Source organism: Lipotes vexillifer, unplaced genomic scaffold, assembly GCF_000442215.2.
Source record: "Lipotes vexillifer unplaced genomic scaffold, Lipotes_vexillifer_v1.1 scaffold611, whole genome shotgun sequence".
Lineage (NCBI taxonomy): Eukaryota > Metazoa > Chordata > Mammalia > Artiodactyla > Lipotidae > Lipotes > Lipotes vexillifer.
In genome coordinates this window covers 1,402,121-1,421,674 of record NW_006785619.1, presented here as the reverse complement: position 1 = coordinate 1,421,674, position 19,554 = coordinate 1,402,121, and the positions used below count along the sequence as shown (strand labels likewise).

The 19,554-nt window shown below is 50.6% G+C and overlaps 2 protein-coding genes across 3 annotated transcripts; both read left to right on the top strand.

Moving 5' to 3' along the window:
• Positions 1–1,842: 1,842 nt before the first annotated feature.
• On the top strand, positions 1,843–3,945 carry TMEM107 (transmembrane protein 107). 2 transcript variants are annotated; one of them, XM_007457810.1, is made up of 5 exons: positions 1,843–2,031; positions 2,200–2,267; positions 2,370–2,470; positions 3,223–3,319; positions 3,540–3,945. In XM_007457810.1, exons 1-5 carry the CDS (start codon positions 1,945–1,947, stop codon positions 3,607–3,609), a joined length of 423 nt encoding a protein of 140 aa, XP_007457872.1. In that variant the 5' UTR covers positions 1,843–1,944; the 3' UTR covers positions 3,610–3,945. The 2 variants fall into 2 exon arrangements, with proteins under 2 accessions (XP_007457872.1, XP_007457873.1); XM_007457811.1 differs by having other exon boundaries at positions 1,945–2,031; positions 2,352–2,470; positions 3,540–3,609.
• A 10,934-nt stretch (positions 3,946–14,879) lies between these two features.
• On the top strand, positions 14,880–18,657 carry VAMP2 (vesicle associated membrane protein 2). The gene is made up of 5 exons (XM_007457809.1): positions 14,880–14,971; positions 15,465–15,585; positions 16,070–16,228; positions 16,325–16,376; positions 16,987–18,657. Coding segments are annotated over exons 1-5 (351 nt in total). The 5' UTR covers positions 14,880–14,969; the 3' UTR covers positions 17,004–18,657.
• Positions 18,658–19,554: the final 897 nt, after the last annotated feature.

The following is a 19,554-nucleotide window of genomic DNA, read 5'->3' as shown; positions in this document are numbered from 1 at the left end:
AGTGCCTGGGACTTATAGCTAGTCAATAAATATCTGTTGAATGAATGAATGAAGAAATAAAAAATGTCTCTAGGGTTTGTAGTTTAGACCCTCCTAGAAGCACTGAGATGAAGAGTAGTGATAAAAGAAATATTCACATATTGAGGTATGGGGAAGTCATTCTGGCTTAAACATGAGTTAACTTGAATTTTGTTTTGTTTTGTTTTGTTTTTTTCGGTACGCGGGCCTGTCACTATTGTGGCGTCTCCCGTTGTGGGGCGCAGGCTCCAAGGCATGTGGGATCTTCCCGGACCGGGTCACAAACCCGTGTTCCCTGCATTGGCAGGCTGACTCTCAACCACTGCGCCACCAGGGAAGCCCCTAACTTGAATTTTATGCTAACTAAAACAGCCTGTTTGTGGCCTATCAAACATACATTGTACATCTGCTTTAATTATTAAAGAAAAGGGCACACTGACCAGAAGTAAAGAATGTCCATGTTAAAAATAAAGATTAAATGCCCCTCTTGGGATGCCAATGCTGGTCCTCTTTTGATGATAAGACTCCCTTCCCAGATGCCAACACCATACTGACTTGCTGTGTACTCATGGTCTGTTCTTTTTTTTTTTTAAACCATGAAGAAATGTAACACTTACTTGTTTAATGTTCTTTGTTCTGACCAGATATAAAACTGTACTGGAAACCATGCTTCCCTGGGGCAGTTTCTCAGAGTGATCTGGGAAGTGGGCTTCCGGGCTAGTCCTTAGTTTGGTTCAAATAAAACTCTTTTCTATTCTTACTATAGATGTTTGACAGTAGGAAGAGAGATGATCTGGTAAGTGGGTAGGGAGGCCCCTGAGAGGTTGTGACTAGACTGAGCAATGAATGCGGGCGAGAACTTTCCGTTCTGCAGGGATCCCCCTTGAGGCCCAAAGGTCAGTGAGGTCGCGATAGTGAGAGATGCTTGGACTGTAGTTGGGCTAAGTCGTGCCCACAGCTCAAAGAGATAAGGAAATCGTTGCGGCGTCTCCATCTCCGCCCTGGATCCTTGCCTTCCAGGGACTCAGGGTTTCATTCTCTTCCTCCACTCCCCGCTCCACCCCCTTTTCTCGTACACTCCCTTCCCTAAACACGCCTCTGATCTACACCCTAGTTCAGGAGAGCGGGCCATTTTCTGCACTCTGCAAATCCCTCATCAATCTGAGCAAGTTGTCTGGGGAGTTGGTTGGGGGGAACCAGAATCAAGGAAGGTTCAGGTATGAACCTTGTCCGCCGACAAGCGGTTGTCCGCCGACAACCAGGGGCTCCGGGAGAATAAACGACAGCCGGACAACGTAGGGGCATCCACCTCTCCAAGTTCGGCCCAGGGCAGGTGGAAGCTAAACGGATGCGGAGGATGGAAGAAAAGAGAGTGTCCAGGCCTCAGACATGGCTATGCCCTAAGGCCAGCGTGGCGGTGACAGTGGTATCCGGAGGGTCGTCCTGGACAGCGCAGCGGGGGCTGGGGGCCGGGCGGCTCCCGGCGTGGGTATCCGGGGAGGAAGGAGTGTCCCGGGCTAGGCAGGGCGGGTTTCCGTTCACCTGGGCTGCGCGGGCAGAGTCGGCAGTGCGGGACCGCGCCACCGCCGCACACTCTCAGGTGCCTACAGCTCGCCTGCGCGCGGGGAGGCGGCTGACAGTCCGCACCCGGCCTGGATGAGTTTCAGGGGGCCCGTACCCGCGATCCTCTGGGGGTTCTCGGCGGCGCGATAATTTACCACTCTCGCGATATTTTCAGAGATTCCCGTCGTGGCCCCCGCTTATGCGGTTACCAAGGCAACTGGGCGGCACCAGCGCGAGCGGGAAGGCGGAGTACGTCGAATTTTTGTAGGCTAGCCTGGGAGACTTGAGGAGTGGCCCTCCCTGAGCTTCCAGTCCCAGAGACTACGGCCTCTGCTCCAGGCGGTAACCCTTACACTGGGGGCCATGGGTCGGATCTCGGGACTCGTGCCCTCTCGCTTTCTGACGCTCCTGGCGCATTTGGTGGTCGTCATCACCTTATTTTGGTCGCGGGTAAGACCCATGGCCCCCCCTCCTCTCGCCCCCCTTCCCGCCTTGGGGTGGTCGCAGCCCCACCGCACCTTTTCCCCCGGGGCCTTACCTGGTGGGGTCCTCCCATTCCCCCGCCATCCGCCGCTCGACCCTCTTTCAAATTCTCTTTCTTTCTGCCCTGCTCCCCAGGACAGCAACATCCAGGCCTGCCTGCCTCTCAAGTTCACCCCTGAGGAGTATGAAAAGCAGGACATGCAGTGAGCACTTGGGGCAGGGTGGTCAGAATTAAGCAGTAGTGGAAGTGAAGGGGTGTTAGAAAAAAGCCAGAAGGCCTAAGCCAGCTCCCTTCCTTTCTGCAGGCTGGTGGCAGCGCTCTCTGTCACCCTGGCCCTCTTTGCAGTGGAGCTGGCCGGTTTCTTCTCAGGAGTTTCCATGTTCAACAGCACCCAGAGCCTCATCTGTATCCTTTCTACTTGTGCACCTTTCCTGTACGGCCCATTTCCATCTTAACGCCCTTCAGCCACCTAACTAGGCCTTTCTGGCACAGTGGTGTTTGCCCTAGCAGGCAAACAGAATCCCTCCAGTTGAGAGATCTTCTTAGGTAATGTAGAAAATTTAATACAATCTTTGATCATTTGTTAAGCTCCTGCTATGCGTCAGGCACTGGAGATCTCAAAGTGGGAGTAAGACACAGTTTTCTATCTTGAGAAAGAGGCAGACACACAAACAGACATCTGTAATTCAGTGTGATAAGTACTGTGCCATAGGATGTGTAAAGATGTGAAGCACTATGGGAATGCAGAAGAGACTGAGGAAGATGGATCAGGGAAGGCTCTTGACACTGGGATAGTGGACGGGGAGGACCAGGGTGCTGGAGAGTGATTCTAGCAGGGTGTATAATGTCACTGTGAGCATTCCCGTGTGCTTGGAGTAGGTGGGGAGCCTATTACTTCACCTGATAGATATGGGGTGGTGGTAGCTTGGGGCCCCAGCTGTGCAGGCTCAGTTCTGGCCTCCACGCACATGGCAGTCCTAAAACTCAGAAGTCAGGGCTGCTGGCTCTGGCCTTTGCAGTGTGGTAAAGGGAGCAAGAGGTGCCCTGCTCTCCAGGAGGTGAACCAGAATGCAGATGCCAGTCCCACCACTGGCCTTTTCTGGCTCATCACTACCTATTGATCCAAAGGCTTTCCTTGACTTTGGTGCGTTCCCAAGCCATTGCGGCTCACTGTAGTGCATCTGTGGCCCTATCCTTCTTTGTGTTTGAGCGTTGGGAGTGCACCACGTACTGGTACATTTTTGTCTTCTGCAGGTATGGTCGCACCCAATGTTTGAGGATGGGGAAGGACGGTTTACTTTAAACCTGAAGGTTTCCCCTACCCAGCCCTTTACTCCATGTATAAGATATCAGATCCACTCAACATCCCGTGGTCTTTTTGAGGTCCCCCACTCTACACTTTGGGGGTGGGATTGCTGGCTTGGGGGATATTTTTATTGGAAGGGACCCTAAACCTATCACCTACCTTCCGTAGTGCCATCCCAGCCGTCACCGAAATAGCATTATTCATCAGCGTCTTTGGGCTGAAAAAGAAACCTTTCTGATACCTTCGTGACTGGAAGGAGGGATGAAGGCTGGAGAAGCGAGGGACCACTCACCATTCCTGGAAGAAGGAAACCATAGACTTCAGCCCTCCCCCTAAAACTGCATTTGGTGGAGGATATCAGTGTTAGGGTAATTGTCTCTCGAGTCTGGAGTTATGAGTTTTGTTTACACTTCTTCGTAAAAAAATATATTTTAGAGTAAGATCAAGACTTACTGGAATTCCGTGGCAGTACAGTGGTTAGGACTCCGCGCTTCCACTGCAGGGGGCGCGGGTTCGATCCCTGGTCGGGGAACTAAGATCCCGCATGCCGCGCAGCATGGCCAAAAAAAAAAAAGAAAGAAAGAAAGATCAAGACATAAAAATTTCAGGAGAAAATTGGGGTGGCCAATCTACTATAGAAACGGAACAGTCTTGCACTCTAAGATACTAGATGTCGCTTTTATTTTGGTTATTACGGTAGATTTCTGGCGGAAGGGAGCGGGCGGGGATATGTAAATAAAGTGAGGCGGCCGGGTAGGACAGCAAGCTCTTAAGTGAGTGGAGCGTTCTGGGAGGAATTAACTTATGCTTTTTTGACGCCAAATGCAAAAATATATTTTATAACATCTGCAAATAAATGTAGCAGCATAAATGGAAGAACCTAGATAGCTTTAGCTTGCTCAGGCTAACGTGTTGGATTCTCACCCTCGCTCATAGTGGAATCTTTTTCCCAGAGTACGGAATGCCCCAAAACGTTTTGTATCGTCAGGTAGGCTAATCCTTACCTGTTTCTCCTTGTGGAGAACAGAATAGAATATGATGATTGGAGCTCGCATGATTTCGTGATTAACGGCTGTGCGTAATCAGGCTTTGCAACATCCTGATTGCTCCTTTCTGATTCTTTCTGACGATCTTAAATTTTAGTGTAGTTTTTTCTGTGGGTAATGGTTAACTGTTTTCGGTGAGTTGGTATACTTACTGAGAGAAAGAAAGGGGTGGGGAGGGTTTGCGCACATAGAGGTGTTTGGAGTACAGGCAGTTCTTGAGATGTTTGTCAAAGATGAGGTATTTTTTTTTGAAAGGAAGCTTAGAGTTTTTCTCTTTCTTTGGAGAGATCGTGAACTGGTAATTATTAGACATATGTTAAGAACTACGGTGGAAAGTGTTGGCTAATGTTACTTTTTAAGTTTCTAATAACGTGTTATGTGCCCTTGGGTTTTTGAGGAGTGGGTTTTCTGTGTTTGTTATGGTTTTTATTCTGGCAGTATTACTATAGAATCTTTCATTTCGCTGTGCAGAAGAGAGTTGTGTGTTTTATTTCAGTTTCCTTGTGGAATCTTTCTTTCAAAAACCTGTTGAAGCTTCTGTTTTCAGTCAGTAGTGTAAGTAAAAGTACCCCGTTTTTGCTTGGTAGTTTATAGCAAGAATGCGTTCAAAAAGAAGTTATTGAAACGTGCTGTTAGGTGTTGCGAAAACTACAGGAGTCGAAGGTTTGGTCTTGTCACGGGGGTATTTATTTGCAAGCTCACATTTTCAAGAGAAGGGTTGTATGTTGGGAAAGCTTTGTTCGTACATTTCAGTTTTAAAAGGTGGAATCCAGGCCTTCCTTTTTTAAGCGGTACGCGGGTCTTTCACCGTTGTGGTCTGTCTTGTTGCGGAGTACAGAATGCAGACGCGCAAGCTCAGCGGCCATGGTTGAGGGGCCCAGCTGCTCCGCTGCATGCGGGATCTTCCTGGACCGGGGCAGGAATCCGCGTTCCCTGTATCGGCAGGCGGACTCTCAACCACTGCGCCACCAGGGAAGCCCCAGGTTGTTTTAAACAAGCAAAAACACATGCAAGGAGATGTTTTCTGGTGATGCCCTGCAGGTGATTACTATACGTAGATAACCTTTTCCTAGCTCTCTGTTTTCTGGCAGCGCTTCTTTATGGATACTAGTACTGTATGCTGTAGTAGGCACTGAGGGAGTAGATGTTTGATCCTCTGCCATCACAGATATTGCGGCTCATGGAAAGAGAAGTGTGTGGTACTCCCAGAGTAGTTTAGTTCTAAATTGTTATAAAAGCTGCAGAGGCGATTTACAGGTGCTACGAAGGAGTGATGAAATTGCCGAAGGTGGCAGGAGTGCTGCTTCTCAGGGGCTGTTTGAGTGAGGTCCTCGAGTGTGGCTAGAGCAGAGAAGAAAGGGAGCAGGTTGTCCGCGAGGAAAAAAAGGTGGACCTTTGCAACGTCACGGGTTCGAGCCCTGGCTCAGGAGGATTCCACATGCCGCGGAGCAACTACGCCCGTGTGCCATAACTACTGAGGCTGAGCGCTGGAGCCTGCAAGCCACAACTCTTGAAGCCTACACGCATTAGAGCCTATGCTCCTCAAAAAGGGAAGCCATGAAGCCACGACAATGAGAAGACCACGCACTGCCACGAGGACCCAACGCAGCCAAAAATAAGTTAATTAATTAATTAATTAAAAAAGAATCTTTGGGCTTCCCTGGTGGCGCAGTGGTTGACAGTCCGCCTGCTTATGCAGGGGACACGGGTTCGTGCCCCGGTCCGCGAAGATCCCACATGCCGCGGAGCGGCTGGGCCCGTGAGCCATGGCCGCTGAGCCTGCGCGTCCGGAGCCTGTTGCTCCGCAACGGGAGAGGCCACAACAGTGAGAGGCCCGCGTACCACCAAAAAAAAAAAAAAAAAAAAAAAAAGAATCTTGAAGTGTCATGTCTATAGGCTGTCACACTGTGAATAGCACAGAAAGTTGAGGGTACATTCTGGGACTTGAAAACTGTTGTCAGTTTCAGCAAAGAAATCACTCAAGTCATTGAGGAATCTGTGAGGTTTCAGCATATCGTGTGTTTCATTTTTGTCTTACTCAAAAACGTAAATGAAAACATCAACGAACGTTCACGTTGGAACTGCATTTGTACTTAGGCTATAACTCCATTTATGAAATCATGGATACAGAATAGCATTTACAATAAAAAATATTGTACATTTTATTATTTGTGGATTCTGTTACATATCCTTAATATCAGTAAAATTTATAAAACTTATGTACATACACAAATGCATACTTTATTTGGAAAGTGGGTTGTTAAACATTTACCAGCACTTTCTTGCTCCTGCAATAATCCCAAGAAACCTCTCATCACCAATGATTTCCTTGTTCCTAAATCCAGAGGTTCCCTCTCAGACTAGAGTTTGATCTCTTTCCAATATGTTGACCACTCCCCTCATTTGAAATTTGTTCTCCCTTCGTTTCTGAAATTAGTTCCCCTGGCTTACCTCCCCCTGTTCTGGCTGCTGCTTTTTAGGCTCAGCTAATGAATACTGACTGAGAACCCAGAGCTGGCCAGTCACTGGGGACATATTACCGGGTTGTCGCCTCTGCTTGCCTCTTAAGTGCCAGTGGTCACTACTCCTTGGGTGACTTCATCCACCTCTTCAGACACCACCCAGATGCTGCTGGTTTCCATGCCTTGGCTCTCTTCTTTGATCCCCAGCCTGGGGCAGAGACCGGAAGCGAGCTGTGGAGCCAATCCTGGGGTTAACGTGCACCCTCTCTCCTTGGTTGTGTGATCACCAACATGTCACTAAACCTCTCTGTGCCTCAATTCCTTCACACTCCAGAAGTACTTACTACAAGCACCTCAACTATCTCTCTCTTAGCCACCACCCGAGGCTTTGCCAATTAGCATCAAAAATAGGTTTTCATTTTATTGTGAAATTAGTGTCTTGTTAATCAGCATCAGCCAGTCATGAAAAAACAAATACTTCTCGATTCTACTTATATGAGGTACCAAGAGTAGGCTCAAAGTCATAGAGACGGAATGTAGAACGGTGGTTGCCAAGAGCCGGGGGAGAGGAAAAGGGGGAGTTGTTTAATGGGTAGAGGGTTTCAGTTCTGCAAGATGAAAAGAGTTCTGGAGACTGGTTGTACAACAATATGAATGTACTTAGCACTACTGAATTGTACACTTAAAAATGGTTAAGATGGTAAGTTTTATGTATTTTTTATAATTTAAAAGTAAAAAAATTAAAAATCAGTGGGGAAAGGGTTTAGTCAATAAAGTTTATTAGAACAACTGAGTAGCCATTGGGGGAAAAATATGGATCAATACCTTATAATTTTAGAGCACAGAAAAGTTTCAAAAACAGTACAAATGTCCTGTATACCCTTCACCCAGCTTCTCCAGATGTTCACATCTTGCATAGCCATGGTATAATTATGGAAACCAGGAAATTAGTGTTGATACAATACTATTAACTAATCTACAAGTCATATTTGAATTTCTCCAGTTTTCCCATTAATGCATTTTTTCTGACTCAGGATCTAACCCAGGATTTCACATTGCATTTAGTTGTCACGTCTCCTTAGGCTTTTCCAATCTGAGACAGTCCCTTTTCTTTTTTTCCTTTCATGATCTTGACACATCTGTGGAGTACTGGTGAATTATTTTGCAGAATGTCCCTCAATTTAGATTTGTCCAGTGTTTCCTCGTGATTAGATTGAGGTTATGCATTTCTGGTAAGAATACCACAGAAGTAAACAGTTTGGAGTAGGGAAGACATAAGTATGAAAGCAAGATGCAGAAGTCATAAAAGACTGATATATTTAAATATGTATTTAAAATGTTAAAAGTATGCGTGGTAAAAAAAAAAAGCGAAAGTTAAAAGACAAATGAAAATCTAAAGAAAAATATCACTCGTATTAGAAAGAGCTAATTTTGATACATAAAAATGTCCTACAAATCTGTAAGAAAAATACCAAGAACCCAATAAAAATGTACAAAAAACTGTACACATTTCGCAGAACAGGAAATATAAAAAAGAACTCTCAAATATAGGAATAGATGCCTGACTTCATTCAGCATAAGACAGATGCAAATCATGCCTAACTTACATTCTCAATGACCAAGAAGTTTCATAGAGAGTTGAAGAGGGTATTGGGTTTAAGTAAACAAGCCTCACCTGTTTGTTGGTGAATAAAAAATTGGTAACACATCCACCTGAGAGCAATTTGGCAATATTCCATCAAAATCAAACTCAATCACAAAGACCCATACCCTTTGACCTAGGACTTTGACATCTAGGAATTAGCCCTTCAGATTTGCACACAGGTAGAATGGGGATGTGTAGATTATTCCTTGCAGCTTTGCTCGTATTGGCAAAAGATTGGAACCAAATGTCTATCAACAGGGGATTGGTTAAACTGCATTACCACGTAACACTGCAGCCAGGACAAAAGCAAACCTTATACACAGTTATGGAACAGTCTCCAAGATACTTAAGTGACAAAAGCAAGTTACAGAACAGTTCGTGTAGTGTTCTTCCATTTGTGTAAAGAAAGGTGGAAAGCTATGTGCACAGAGCATCTCTGGAAGGAGGGAAACTACTGGGAGGACTGGGGCTGAGAGGCGGAAGCTGGAGGGCTGGGAGAAAAGGGTGGGAGAGAGACTTTCTCCATATGCTCTTTTGAATTTTTGGAATTTTGAACCACATTCATTAAAAAAAAAAAAACAACTAACATTTTAAAAGAATGTGAGCCTGCAGCTGCTTCTGTTCCCTGTCTGGAAATGAAGCTAAGGCAAAGGCCAGCAGGGCTGGAAACAGAGAACCAGATCCCTGATGACATCACGTGAGCACCTGGACCCTGCTGTTTCCAGCTACACTCCAGCCACGTGAGCCCTCAGAGCCTTCTTTCTGGTTTAAGTCGGTCTGAGCTGTGTTGGCAAGTGTCTTGATCATTACGTCCATCAAAGATCATGGTGCGTGCTTTTTTTCCCTCCAGCTTTATTGAGGTATAATTGACAAACATGATGTGTTGTGGGTTTTTTTTTTTTTTGGCCGCACGACTTGGCTTGTGGAATCAGTTCCCCGGCCAGTGATTGAACCTGCGCCCTCAGCAGTGAATGAGCAGAGTCCTAACCATTGGACCACCAGGGAATTTCCCCATGCTGTTTAATGATCTCTTTTCTTGTATATTATTGTAGCTCCTGGTGCCAGCACAGTGCCCGGCATTGTAGAGTGAAGGAGCCCTCATTTAACAAATGAGGAAGATGAGGCCCAAGCAGAAAGCTATTCGCTTGAGGTCATCATGCAGATAGGGAGATCTGGGACCAGAACCTGAGACTCCTGGCTGTCAGGCCAGATTAGTTGACTCAATTCAGCAAGTGTTTGATAGAGGAGCTTGTTAACCCCAGTGAATTTCTAATGAATAATGAATGCAAGGTTGCAGAGTGAGGGTATGGGATCAGGAGGCCTCCCAGGCCTGCTGTGCTGGGCTCTCCTTTAAAACACTCCTCACTGAGACCGTGGTTCACTATCATTCATTATTCATTTGCCTGCCTGGCTTCTGCACTGTGCTTGGTACCTGAGAAGGGAGAACTACACAGATTAAAAAGATACCAGTTTATGTACTATAATATGTTGCATACAAAAAAAAATTAAGAGATATTCTATGTATGAAAGAAAACACTGACTAACAATTTAATAAAAGATCCCATCAAGGCATTTCTCTGAGCCTAGCTTTCCTCAAATGTAAAATCAAGCCAATACCTACTTCACAGGATTGTCCTGAGGGCTGACTGTTGGTGGGAGGTATTTACAACAATGTTCCTAAGAGCACTGTTGTAACAGCGGAAAAATTGGAAACAACCTAAAAGCTGGTCCTTGGACTTCCCTGGTGGTCCAGTGGTTAAGACTCCACGCCCCCAAGGCAGGGGGCACGGGTTCCATCCCTGGTCAGGGAACTAAGATTCTGCAAGGAGCGGTCGAAAAAAAACAGAAAAAAAAATCCAAAGCTGGTCCTTGAGGGACTAGTTAAATAAACTGTGGTGAGACTTCTGGCTAAACATGGAAGACATGTAAACATGAGCATTTGTCTTCTCTCCCTTCCATAACTGAACTGGATAACAGGAGAGGCGTCAGAGAAGCATGTATGTACACGGACAAAGACCCAGAGAGAAGACAGCAGTGGATAAAAAGATTCCAACAGGCTTTAGAGGCTGGACAGTGGCCTAAGGGTGGTGACAGAATGAACAAGAAATGATGCTCGAAGATCCTGGAGGTCCCTAGACTCTGGGTCAGGGCCTGGCTGAACACAGAGGGTGGCCGAGGGCCTGTGTTCAGGGTGTCGAGACCCCTGGGTCTCCCTCACCTCTCACACCTGAGTCACACACACCAACCCTCCGCACACTCATTTTTGGGGAGGCTTTGGACTTGGGGACCCCAGGCGCAGCAGAGGTGAGGCCTGAAGCTAGAAACAGGAACTCCCACCCTGCCCTCCCAACCCACACCCATACAGGCCAGGGATGGAGAATGGAGGATATTCTCTCAAAAAACTGAACGGCCCCAGAGAAGGCCTGCCACCTGTCAACATTTGGGAGTCTGCGTGAAAAGGCTTTCACTGTCGTACAGCAAAGCCGACAGTCAATGAGTGCCCTCCCCCTACACACGCGCGCGGGCACACGCACGCGCAGACACACACACACACACACAGTTTCCACTCGGCTTCTTGCTGGCTCCCTATTAGATATTAACAGAGAGCCGACGACCAGCAGACATTTAAGGAAAGCCTCCAAAGTCAAAAGAGAGAGACTCCTCCCATATATTCCTCCCAAATATTAAAAAGCCTACCAAAGAAATCTGGAAGAAATAGAGAAACTAGGAAGCACAAGAAAAAAAGAAAAAAACTCTATAATTAGAAAGTTAAAAAAAAATGGAAGAGGAAACAATGCATATAGTGTTAGCATTTGTATTTTTTTTTTTTTTAGCATTTGTATTTTTAAAGAGAAAAGAAGTATCTGTGTCTGTGTCTCTGCACCAACCATTCTGGAGGATTTACAAGACTGAAACAGCAGCTGTGTGGAATAGGGGTCTTGGGTGGCTCAGGACAAAGGTTCGCTGTACATTCTTTCGTACCTTTTGAATTTTGATTGTTACCTATTTCTTGGGTTACAATATAATACTGCATTTAAAAAATATAGATGCAGAGAGATGCGAGAAGATATTGCACTTTGGAAATTAAAAAGGTAATCAACATCCATCTTTATTTAAGGATAAAGAATAATGGAAAAAAATAAATATAACAAAAAACTTTTTTTCCCCCAAAAGGAGGACACAGGCAAACTTCCAGAAAGTAAAACAAGAAGATGAAGTGGGGGGTGTCCAAGGGAACCTCAGTTTTATGTCTAGTGCTTTAACATTTTTTGAGGAGAATGCAGTCATATTATTTGCATAATTAGGACACTGAACGTGTGGGTGGCAATCCATGTAAAGCTCCTCACGTGCAGTAGGTACCTGGTAGTTTCCCTTCCCTTCAGGAGCCCAGGGATTGGCAGGCAGCCCCGAGCCTTCCAGTTTGGAGGGTAGAGCCAGAGGTCACAGGGTTTGAGTAGCCGATTGTGAGGGAGGCTAGCCCATTGGTCCCCATTGCATGCAGCCCTCCCAGGGGCATGATTCTCCTCCTAATTAAAAGGCCTTTTCTGTACATGCTGTGTTGAGGGACACACAAGGTCTCTGATCAAGTTTGACTCATGTGGATGGAGCAAGTTCATGAGTCAGTGGGGCAATGACCCAGCTCCCTTCCACCCCAACTTTGAAGCCAGTTGTTAGAAGAGGAAAAAGCAATAGAAGAAAACCTTTATTAAACCTTTATTAAAGGTCTCTGCCATGCCGCCTACGTCAGAATCATTGGAGGTGCTCGGCCCCCTCGCACGTCTTTTGAATGAGCGTTGGGAGTGGAGCCTGGAAATTTGGCTACCAACCCCCAGAAGCAGGTAAATGTAGAAGATACGATCTCAGTTATGCAAATATATTACTTTATTTTTCTTTAGTTCAATTTACCTCTATTTTGGGTCTCCATTCTAGCTGCTTGCAGAAAACATTCTCTTAGTCATTCCCAGGTGAACTCACCTGGTCTCCCCACCCCACCTCTTCTCCTGCCTCCACCACTGATGTAAATGTGGGGAGTTCCCTAGCACCACAGCATAGGTGGGGTGGGTGGGGAGGGCTGCTCGGTGAGCTGAGCGTCCTCTCTTGGGGATACACCCTCCTGGGTCTCCGCCCCCATGGGTCCATGTGCTCTCATTTCTGTTCTGCCGCTGCTGCCCCCAGGATCCAAGAGCAGTAGCAATGTGCCAGCCTTCCAAGCCACACCGCGTGGCCTTGGCTCCCCCAGTGTATTCTGGGTTCCGTCCCTTCCATGTCCCCTGGACTTGGCCGTTGGGGAATGAGGATCACTCTTACACCTGTGTCTATCATCGTGTCTGGTCCTCCACTAGCTTCTCCCCTGCTAGCATAGGGTGTCGGGGCAGGGTGTGGGTGGGGAGCGCTGCCTGTTTGTACCTCCTTCTAACCTTACCTGTCTGAGACCCAGACCCTGAGGCTTTTGAACTCAAAAGCCTGGAATTTGGCGTCTTTGTTCCCTGGCTAGAAAGTAAAGTAATCTCAGGGCCAAAAAGCAAGAGCTAGTCTCCCACAGCAACATCTGAGACCATCAGGGAAGCTGCTCTTTTCTTCCTTTTCACATAGGCTGAGCCACCCAGACGTTCTGTGTCAGTGCCCAAGGACCAGGGAAGTGGCGGCTCCTGGGAGGGGAAGGGAGCTGAGCGCATCTTATCTTAGATCTGCTGGGTCCCCACACCCAACACACACTCCCAGTTCACTCACCTCCCCCAGACAGCTGGGAAATGACACCTCTGGTGACAGAGCCAGTCCCAGGCTTCTGCTGGGAGGGGGTGGGGTGCTGCATGGGGGGAGGCTGTCACACCCGGAGGCCCTGGGAAGCCTGGGTGGGGGAGGGAAGAAGCTAGCTCCTGTTTGTCTCAGAGACCAAGGCCACCAGCCTCCCCTGCCCCCCTTCCAGGGACACAGTGAGCACCCCTGCCCCCGGGCCACTAGGTCGTCTTCTTCACTCTTGAGGCTAGTTCTGACTCATCCCACCGGACAGGCAGCTCACCTGTTCCCATCTTCCCCTGCCTCACGGGGGCCAGTCCTTCTGGAAGGAGCAGGGTGGGTGTGTCAGCTGCTGCGTCAGGGACGGCAGGGGTAGTGGATTATCTCCTACCGGGTCCCAGTTGTATATTTTGGGTCCAGAGCCAGGACAGGAGCTGTCAGGCTGACGCCCATGAGGTTAATCCGCACGTACAGTAGTACCAAGTACCTGGGTACCGCAGGTGCCGTCCCTGCCTACTTACTGTCCTTCCGCCTAAAGGAAAACCAAAACAACAAAACAACAAAAAAGTAAAAGTCCTGGGCTTCCCTGGTGGCGCAGTGGTTGAGAGTCCGCCTGCCGATGCAGGGGACATGGGTTCGTGCCCCGGTCCGGGAAGATCCCACATGCCACGGAGCGGCTGGGCCCGTTTGCCATGGCCGCTGGGCCTGCGCGTCTGGAGCCTGTGCTCCGCAACGGGAGAAGCCACAACAGTGAGAGGCCCGCGCACCGCACACAAAAAACTAACAAAAAACGCAAAAGTCCTGTCCTTTCGCCCAGGCCCTGTGCCTGGGATCAGAGGTTGAGCCCTCCTGCTGCTGCCAAGGAAGCTGCCGCCACTCTGGGACGGAGCTAGGTTTAGGCCAGTCTGCAGCCACCACCTGAAGCAGCCCCACGGGGCTGCCCCGTGCCCTCCTCCCGGCGCCCTAAGCTTGCCCCACCTCAGCCAGGCCTCTCCTGCCACGGACCCCTGGTCTGAACCTCAGCTGTGAGGATCGTGTTGCTATCCCCCCTACTCAGCTGTCAGGGGCCCCAGACCTCCCTTGAGATATCCACCTGCGGGGCAAGGGGTTGGGGACCAACTGTCACCACTTCACCTCAGCAGCGGGGTCCCAGCTATCCGCATGGCCCGGGAACCTGCACTTGCCCCTTCTGATTTCCTTCCCCCGCCCATTCCACATGCTGAAGGCGGGTCAGCAGGCGTTGGGACCTGGGGGCAGGCCGAGACCTGGGGCTGGGTGGGGTGCGGACCGGTTGATGGGTTTCACGGAGGAGGAGGACGTGTATGGGGCTGAAGGGTGCCGTAAGGGCCAGGCGGCAGGGGCACTGGGACGACGGGGAGGGCTGTGGTCAGACCGGGTGGGCCAGCTGTTGGTGTTGGGAAGCCGCGGCCGCCAGGCTCCCGGCTCCCAGGCGATGAGGGAGTGGCTGGGGCTCCGCGGCGCCAGACCAGCTGCCTAGCCAGCCGCGATCTCCGCTCTCCGCGCTCCGCCCCCGCGGCCCGGCTGCCGACTAGAGGCCCGCCGCGCCCCGCCCCCGCCCGCAGTGCCCGGATGTGAGTGACGTGCGGCCGCCATCTTCCTGTCCCGGGCAGCCAGCGCCAGTCGGAGCCAGCGCGAGCCGCCGCCGCCATCACTGCCGCTGCCAAGTTCTCCGCCCGCTGCCCCCGCCATGTGAGTTGGCGCCCGCGCCCGCATCGGGTGGCCTGCGCCGGCCGCCGCCCTTAGGCCCAGGCCCAGGGAGGGCCCGGGGTTCGACTTGCGCCCCGCCGTGCGCCCCGCATCCCGAGACCAGGCCGGCGCCAGTGACTGCGCGCAGGCAGCCGGAGGGCCCGGCGTCCCCGGCTGGCCGCGCGGGCCCTGGCCGCGGGAGGGAGCGGACCCGGCGTGCGCCCGCCCCGCCCCTGTCATCGCTGCCGCCTGTTGTTTCGGGTCCACCCTCATTTGACAGGCGGGGAAACTGAGGCCCTGGGGGGAGGGGGCCACACTCAAGGTCACGCAACAACTCGCTCGCGGGGTCGGACGGAGTCCTGGGTTCCCATCGGGTGGCTTTCTTCCCGGGAAGGAGGAAGGGAAGGACGGATGGATGGACAGGCGGATGGGCGGGGCCCTGGCTGCGGAGCCAAGGGCTCCAGGCCTTGGGTCTTGATCCGTCCCTGCCCTTCAGGTCGGCCACGGCTGCCACCGCTCCCCCTGCCGCCCCGGCTGGGGAGGGAGGCCCCCCTGCGCCCCCTCCAAACCTCACCAGTAACAGGAGACTGCAGCAGACCCAGGCCCAGGTGGATGAGGTGAGTTGTGGGGGTGGGGGCGGGTGTTAGAGGCCAGTGGGAAGGACCCTGAGGGTTGGGAAACAGGTGTGCGGGCCCATCTTGGGTTGGGGGTGATGGCAGTTCATGTTAATGAGTTTGGGGACAAAAATATGTCATGCCCGGTCCTTGTCAGCGTGCAGTTGGGAGGGCCGTGAGGTGTCAGTCAGCCTTGCTAGCCTGGGGTGTTTCACCCTGGGCGGGTGTGCTCTGGTGACTGGCAGGCTGCTTGAGGCTCGGTAAATAGAGGGTGCTGCTGTGATATCTGAGATGTCTGGCTACCAGCATGCCCCTGATGCGTGCTCCTTGGCGCATCTGCGGCTGTGCTAGGCATGTTCTGTGTATGTCCTTGTCATGTTAGCCAGGCAGCATCTGGGTGTGTGTTCTATATATGGGCTCATGGTGGAGGAGTGCCCTTTGCGATGGGCCTTGGCACACTCCCCCTGCTTTGCGGGCCTTCCCGCAGGTGGTGGACATCATGAGGGTGAACGTGGACAAGGTCCTGGAGCGGGACCAGAAGCTGTCGGAGCTGGACGACCGTGCAGACGCACTCCAAGCAGGGGCCTCCCAGTTTGAAACAAGTGCAGCCAAGCTCAAGCGCAAATACTGGTGGAAAAACCTCAAGGTAAGGATGGAGGCAGGTGGGAGGGCAGGTAGGAGGAGTGGGGGGTGGATGGGAGTATCATGGTCTATCTCACTGACCCTCCCCTCTCGCCCCCAGATGATGATTATCTTGGGAGTGATTTGCGCCATCATCCTCATCATCATCATTGGTGAGTAGGTGGGAGTGGCTAGGGCCCCTTCCTGAAGAGGTTTCCCCTGTCGTTTCTGGGTTTTGAAGGTCATTAACCTAGTTTTTACTATTCAGCAGAAAGTACATATAGCTGCCAATAGAAGTTCTCATCCATCCACAGCCCCAAACCTTGAAGCTGTTTAGCTTGCTCTTTGCCTGATTCTGGGCAATTTCTCTTAAGATTTTTGGAAACAGGAAAGCTGGTGGATCCCCACTTCTCCCTTGAGGACCCTTTGGGCCTAGAAGCCCAGTCAGGGAACCCTGGAATTGGGGAGTGGGAGAGCAGCAAAGACCCAGGGGCTTGAGAAACAGCTAGGAAGCCAACCACCCCACTGTCTGAGAGCTGTGGTCTCAGAGGCCCAGAGGATTAGGGGTCTGTGGCCCCAAGGCCATGCCGTGGAGTTGAAGAGACCTTGGAACCGACCTGTCCAGCCTCTTTGTGTTACAGATGGAGAACCTGAGGCCAAGAGGGGAAGGGATGTCAACCAGCTGGGAGGTGGGGAAGATGGGAGCAGGGCCGGGCTGACACACTGCTTTCTCTCTCTCTTTCTCCCTTCTCCCTCCTCTTCTTTCTCTTCCCCTCTCCACAGTTTACTTCAGCTCTTAAACCCCTGAGGAGCCTGCCCTGCCCAGAGAAGGGCCTCTCCCCCCCACCCCCAGCTGCTCCTCCACCTCTCAGCCATATCTTCCAGCCCACCTCCCTGGATCCGTGTGTGTGTGTGTGTCGTGTGTGTGCCCCCTTGTAAATAGCCAGCTGTTATTTATACATATATAATATTATATATATTTGGTCTGTTTGTAGTTTTATTACTAGAAGATTTTTTCCGGTTGTCCTTAACACCCCTTCCTGAGGTTCTCATCACCTTCTTTTTCTCTTTCCCTCCTTCCCTTTCCCTTTCCCTTCCTGACCAGCCCCAAGTCCCCTTCATTTGCATCTGTTATGCAGTCCCCTCTTCCTCTCCTTCCCTTGGATTTAGCTGATCCTTCCTCCCGCCCTGGACTTCCCCATACCTCCACCCCACTGCAAAAAATATAAAAAGCAACTGTCCAGGCTTCCCTAGGTGCATCTTCTTTGCATCTTTGGGAGGCTCAGAGACTGGTCCCTTATGGTCCTAAGAATCCCAAGGTCTTCTGGGAGCTTCCAGCATGTTAATTAGCATCCATTTGCCTACTGACATCCCTTTTGGTTTCCTTCTCCCCCCCATTTTCTCTTCTGTTCAGTCTTTCAACCTGTGTTTTTTTTTTACTGAGGAGTTAGTCCCTGTTGGTCCTTGTATCACACTTTCATTTGCATGACGTTACTTGCAGGTGGTGGGGAGCCTGGGCTTTTGGGGAGCCAGGCTCTTCTGGCCCCCAGGATCGCCTCCTCCTAGCCCCCCTGGTCCAGTTTGCCTCCTCTACCCCGATTTTCCAAACGTCTTGTCCCTCCTTTCCCTCCCCCCAGCTGGTGTGTAAGTGTCTTGGAGTTCAGTGTGTTATGATGGACCAATAATTCTGCCACTTGGAGTCTCTCCCCACATTCCTGCTCCCCAGTTTCCATGTGGGGTGCTCAGTTGACATTCCCATGGGGTCTCCCTCCCTCCCATCTGCCTGATCTGCCTCCTCCTCCTCCCACCAGGAGAGTTGGGGGTTGGCCACAATCTGATCTCTCTTGGGAGAGGTGGCTGCCAGTGTGTCGGGGGGGTCATCACTGCCTTGGGGAGGATGGGGCAGGGCAAAGAATCCCCCCAGTTCCTTCCTGAAATCTCTGGCCCCACCCCTGCTGGGGGCTGAACTGAAATCCCTCCTCCCTCATTGGGGGGTGTTGCCCCGTCACTGCCCAGCTCCTCTGACTGCCCCCTTGAACTCAGGCTGGGGGTACTGGTCACTGCCAATGTGTGCATGGGACGCGCTGCAAGACGGGGATTCTTTCCCCTCTCCGGGTCTCCTCCTTAGGTGAAATGATAAGGAAGGGTCTAATGTCTTTTTAAATGGCACAATTTTAGGGGTCTGAGGGTGCAGTCTCTTAACCTGCCACTGGAGGGCACCCCCTAAACTCTTTCTTCCCCCCACAGTCGAGGTTCCTGTGTGGAGGGGGAGCAGGGAGGTCGAAGCTGTGGTGTGAAAGGGTAGGGAGAGATGCTGGGGGTGAGGGTGCTGTGTTCTAGACCCCCCCATATTATCCCAGTATCCCCTGCCCCCCTTCCCTCACCCCATGCCCCCAATTCTGTGGCGCATCCAGATTGTGAAAATGTACAATAAATGTGTAATGAGTAACCAGGTGGTGTTTTAAGATCTTTTCTTAACCAGTGGGAAGCGTATTGGATCTGCAGGTGTAACAGGAAGGTTGAGAAAATGCATCTGGAAGGGACAGCTTTGCCAGGGGGCCTGACCTTGGGCAAGGCAAAGGCAAAGTGTGATTCACCAAATGGCCACGAGGGGGCACCAGGAGTTGATAATGGGAAGTGTTCATGATCCCAGTGTCTCGGTCCGTGAACCCTGAGGTCTGGGGTTCCCAGCTTCCCCCGCCACACACTTCCCTGCGGGCATGCTCCTGCTGTTTATTGGATCCCTTTCTACTTGATTTAAGTCTCAAATGTTCTGCAGTCTCTCTCGTGGTCATTTACTCCTAGGCCTGAAGTAGATGGACAACTGTGAAACGTCTCTCCCTCATTGTGCCTAGCACAGTGCTACATCCAGAAGGTGTTAGTAAATACTTAATGGACCAAACAGCTCAGGGAGATCCAGCTGAGTGCGGTGTGGAGCTGCTGTGGATGGCCTGCTGCCCCTGCACTCTGTTGCCCGACTGGTGGCTCTAGACCCCATACTGAACTCCTTTAACCTCCAGCTCTGTAACGCCCTTGATGTGGCACCCTAGCATCCCTGCCCACAGGCACTTTTAACAGTGGGTGGCAAGTGCTTGGTGAGTTCTGGAGGGCCCACTTTTCTGGGCTGCAGCATGAGGATTCAGCAGCCTAGAAAACCTAAATAGTGTTTCCCAAACTTTTAGGCTCCTAAGAACTACCAGGAATGCTTTTAAAAATAGATTTGCAGGCCCCTTCCCCGGAGATTAATTCCGCAGTTGTAAGGGACCCAGGTGATTCTTATCATTATGTATACAGTCGTTATAATGTTCATCACTTGTTGAGGGCTTACTATTTTCAAGACAGTGCTCAGGG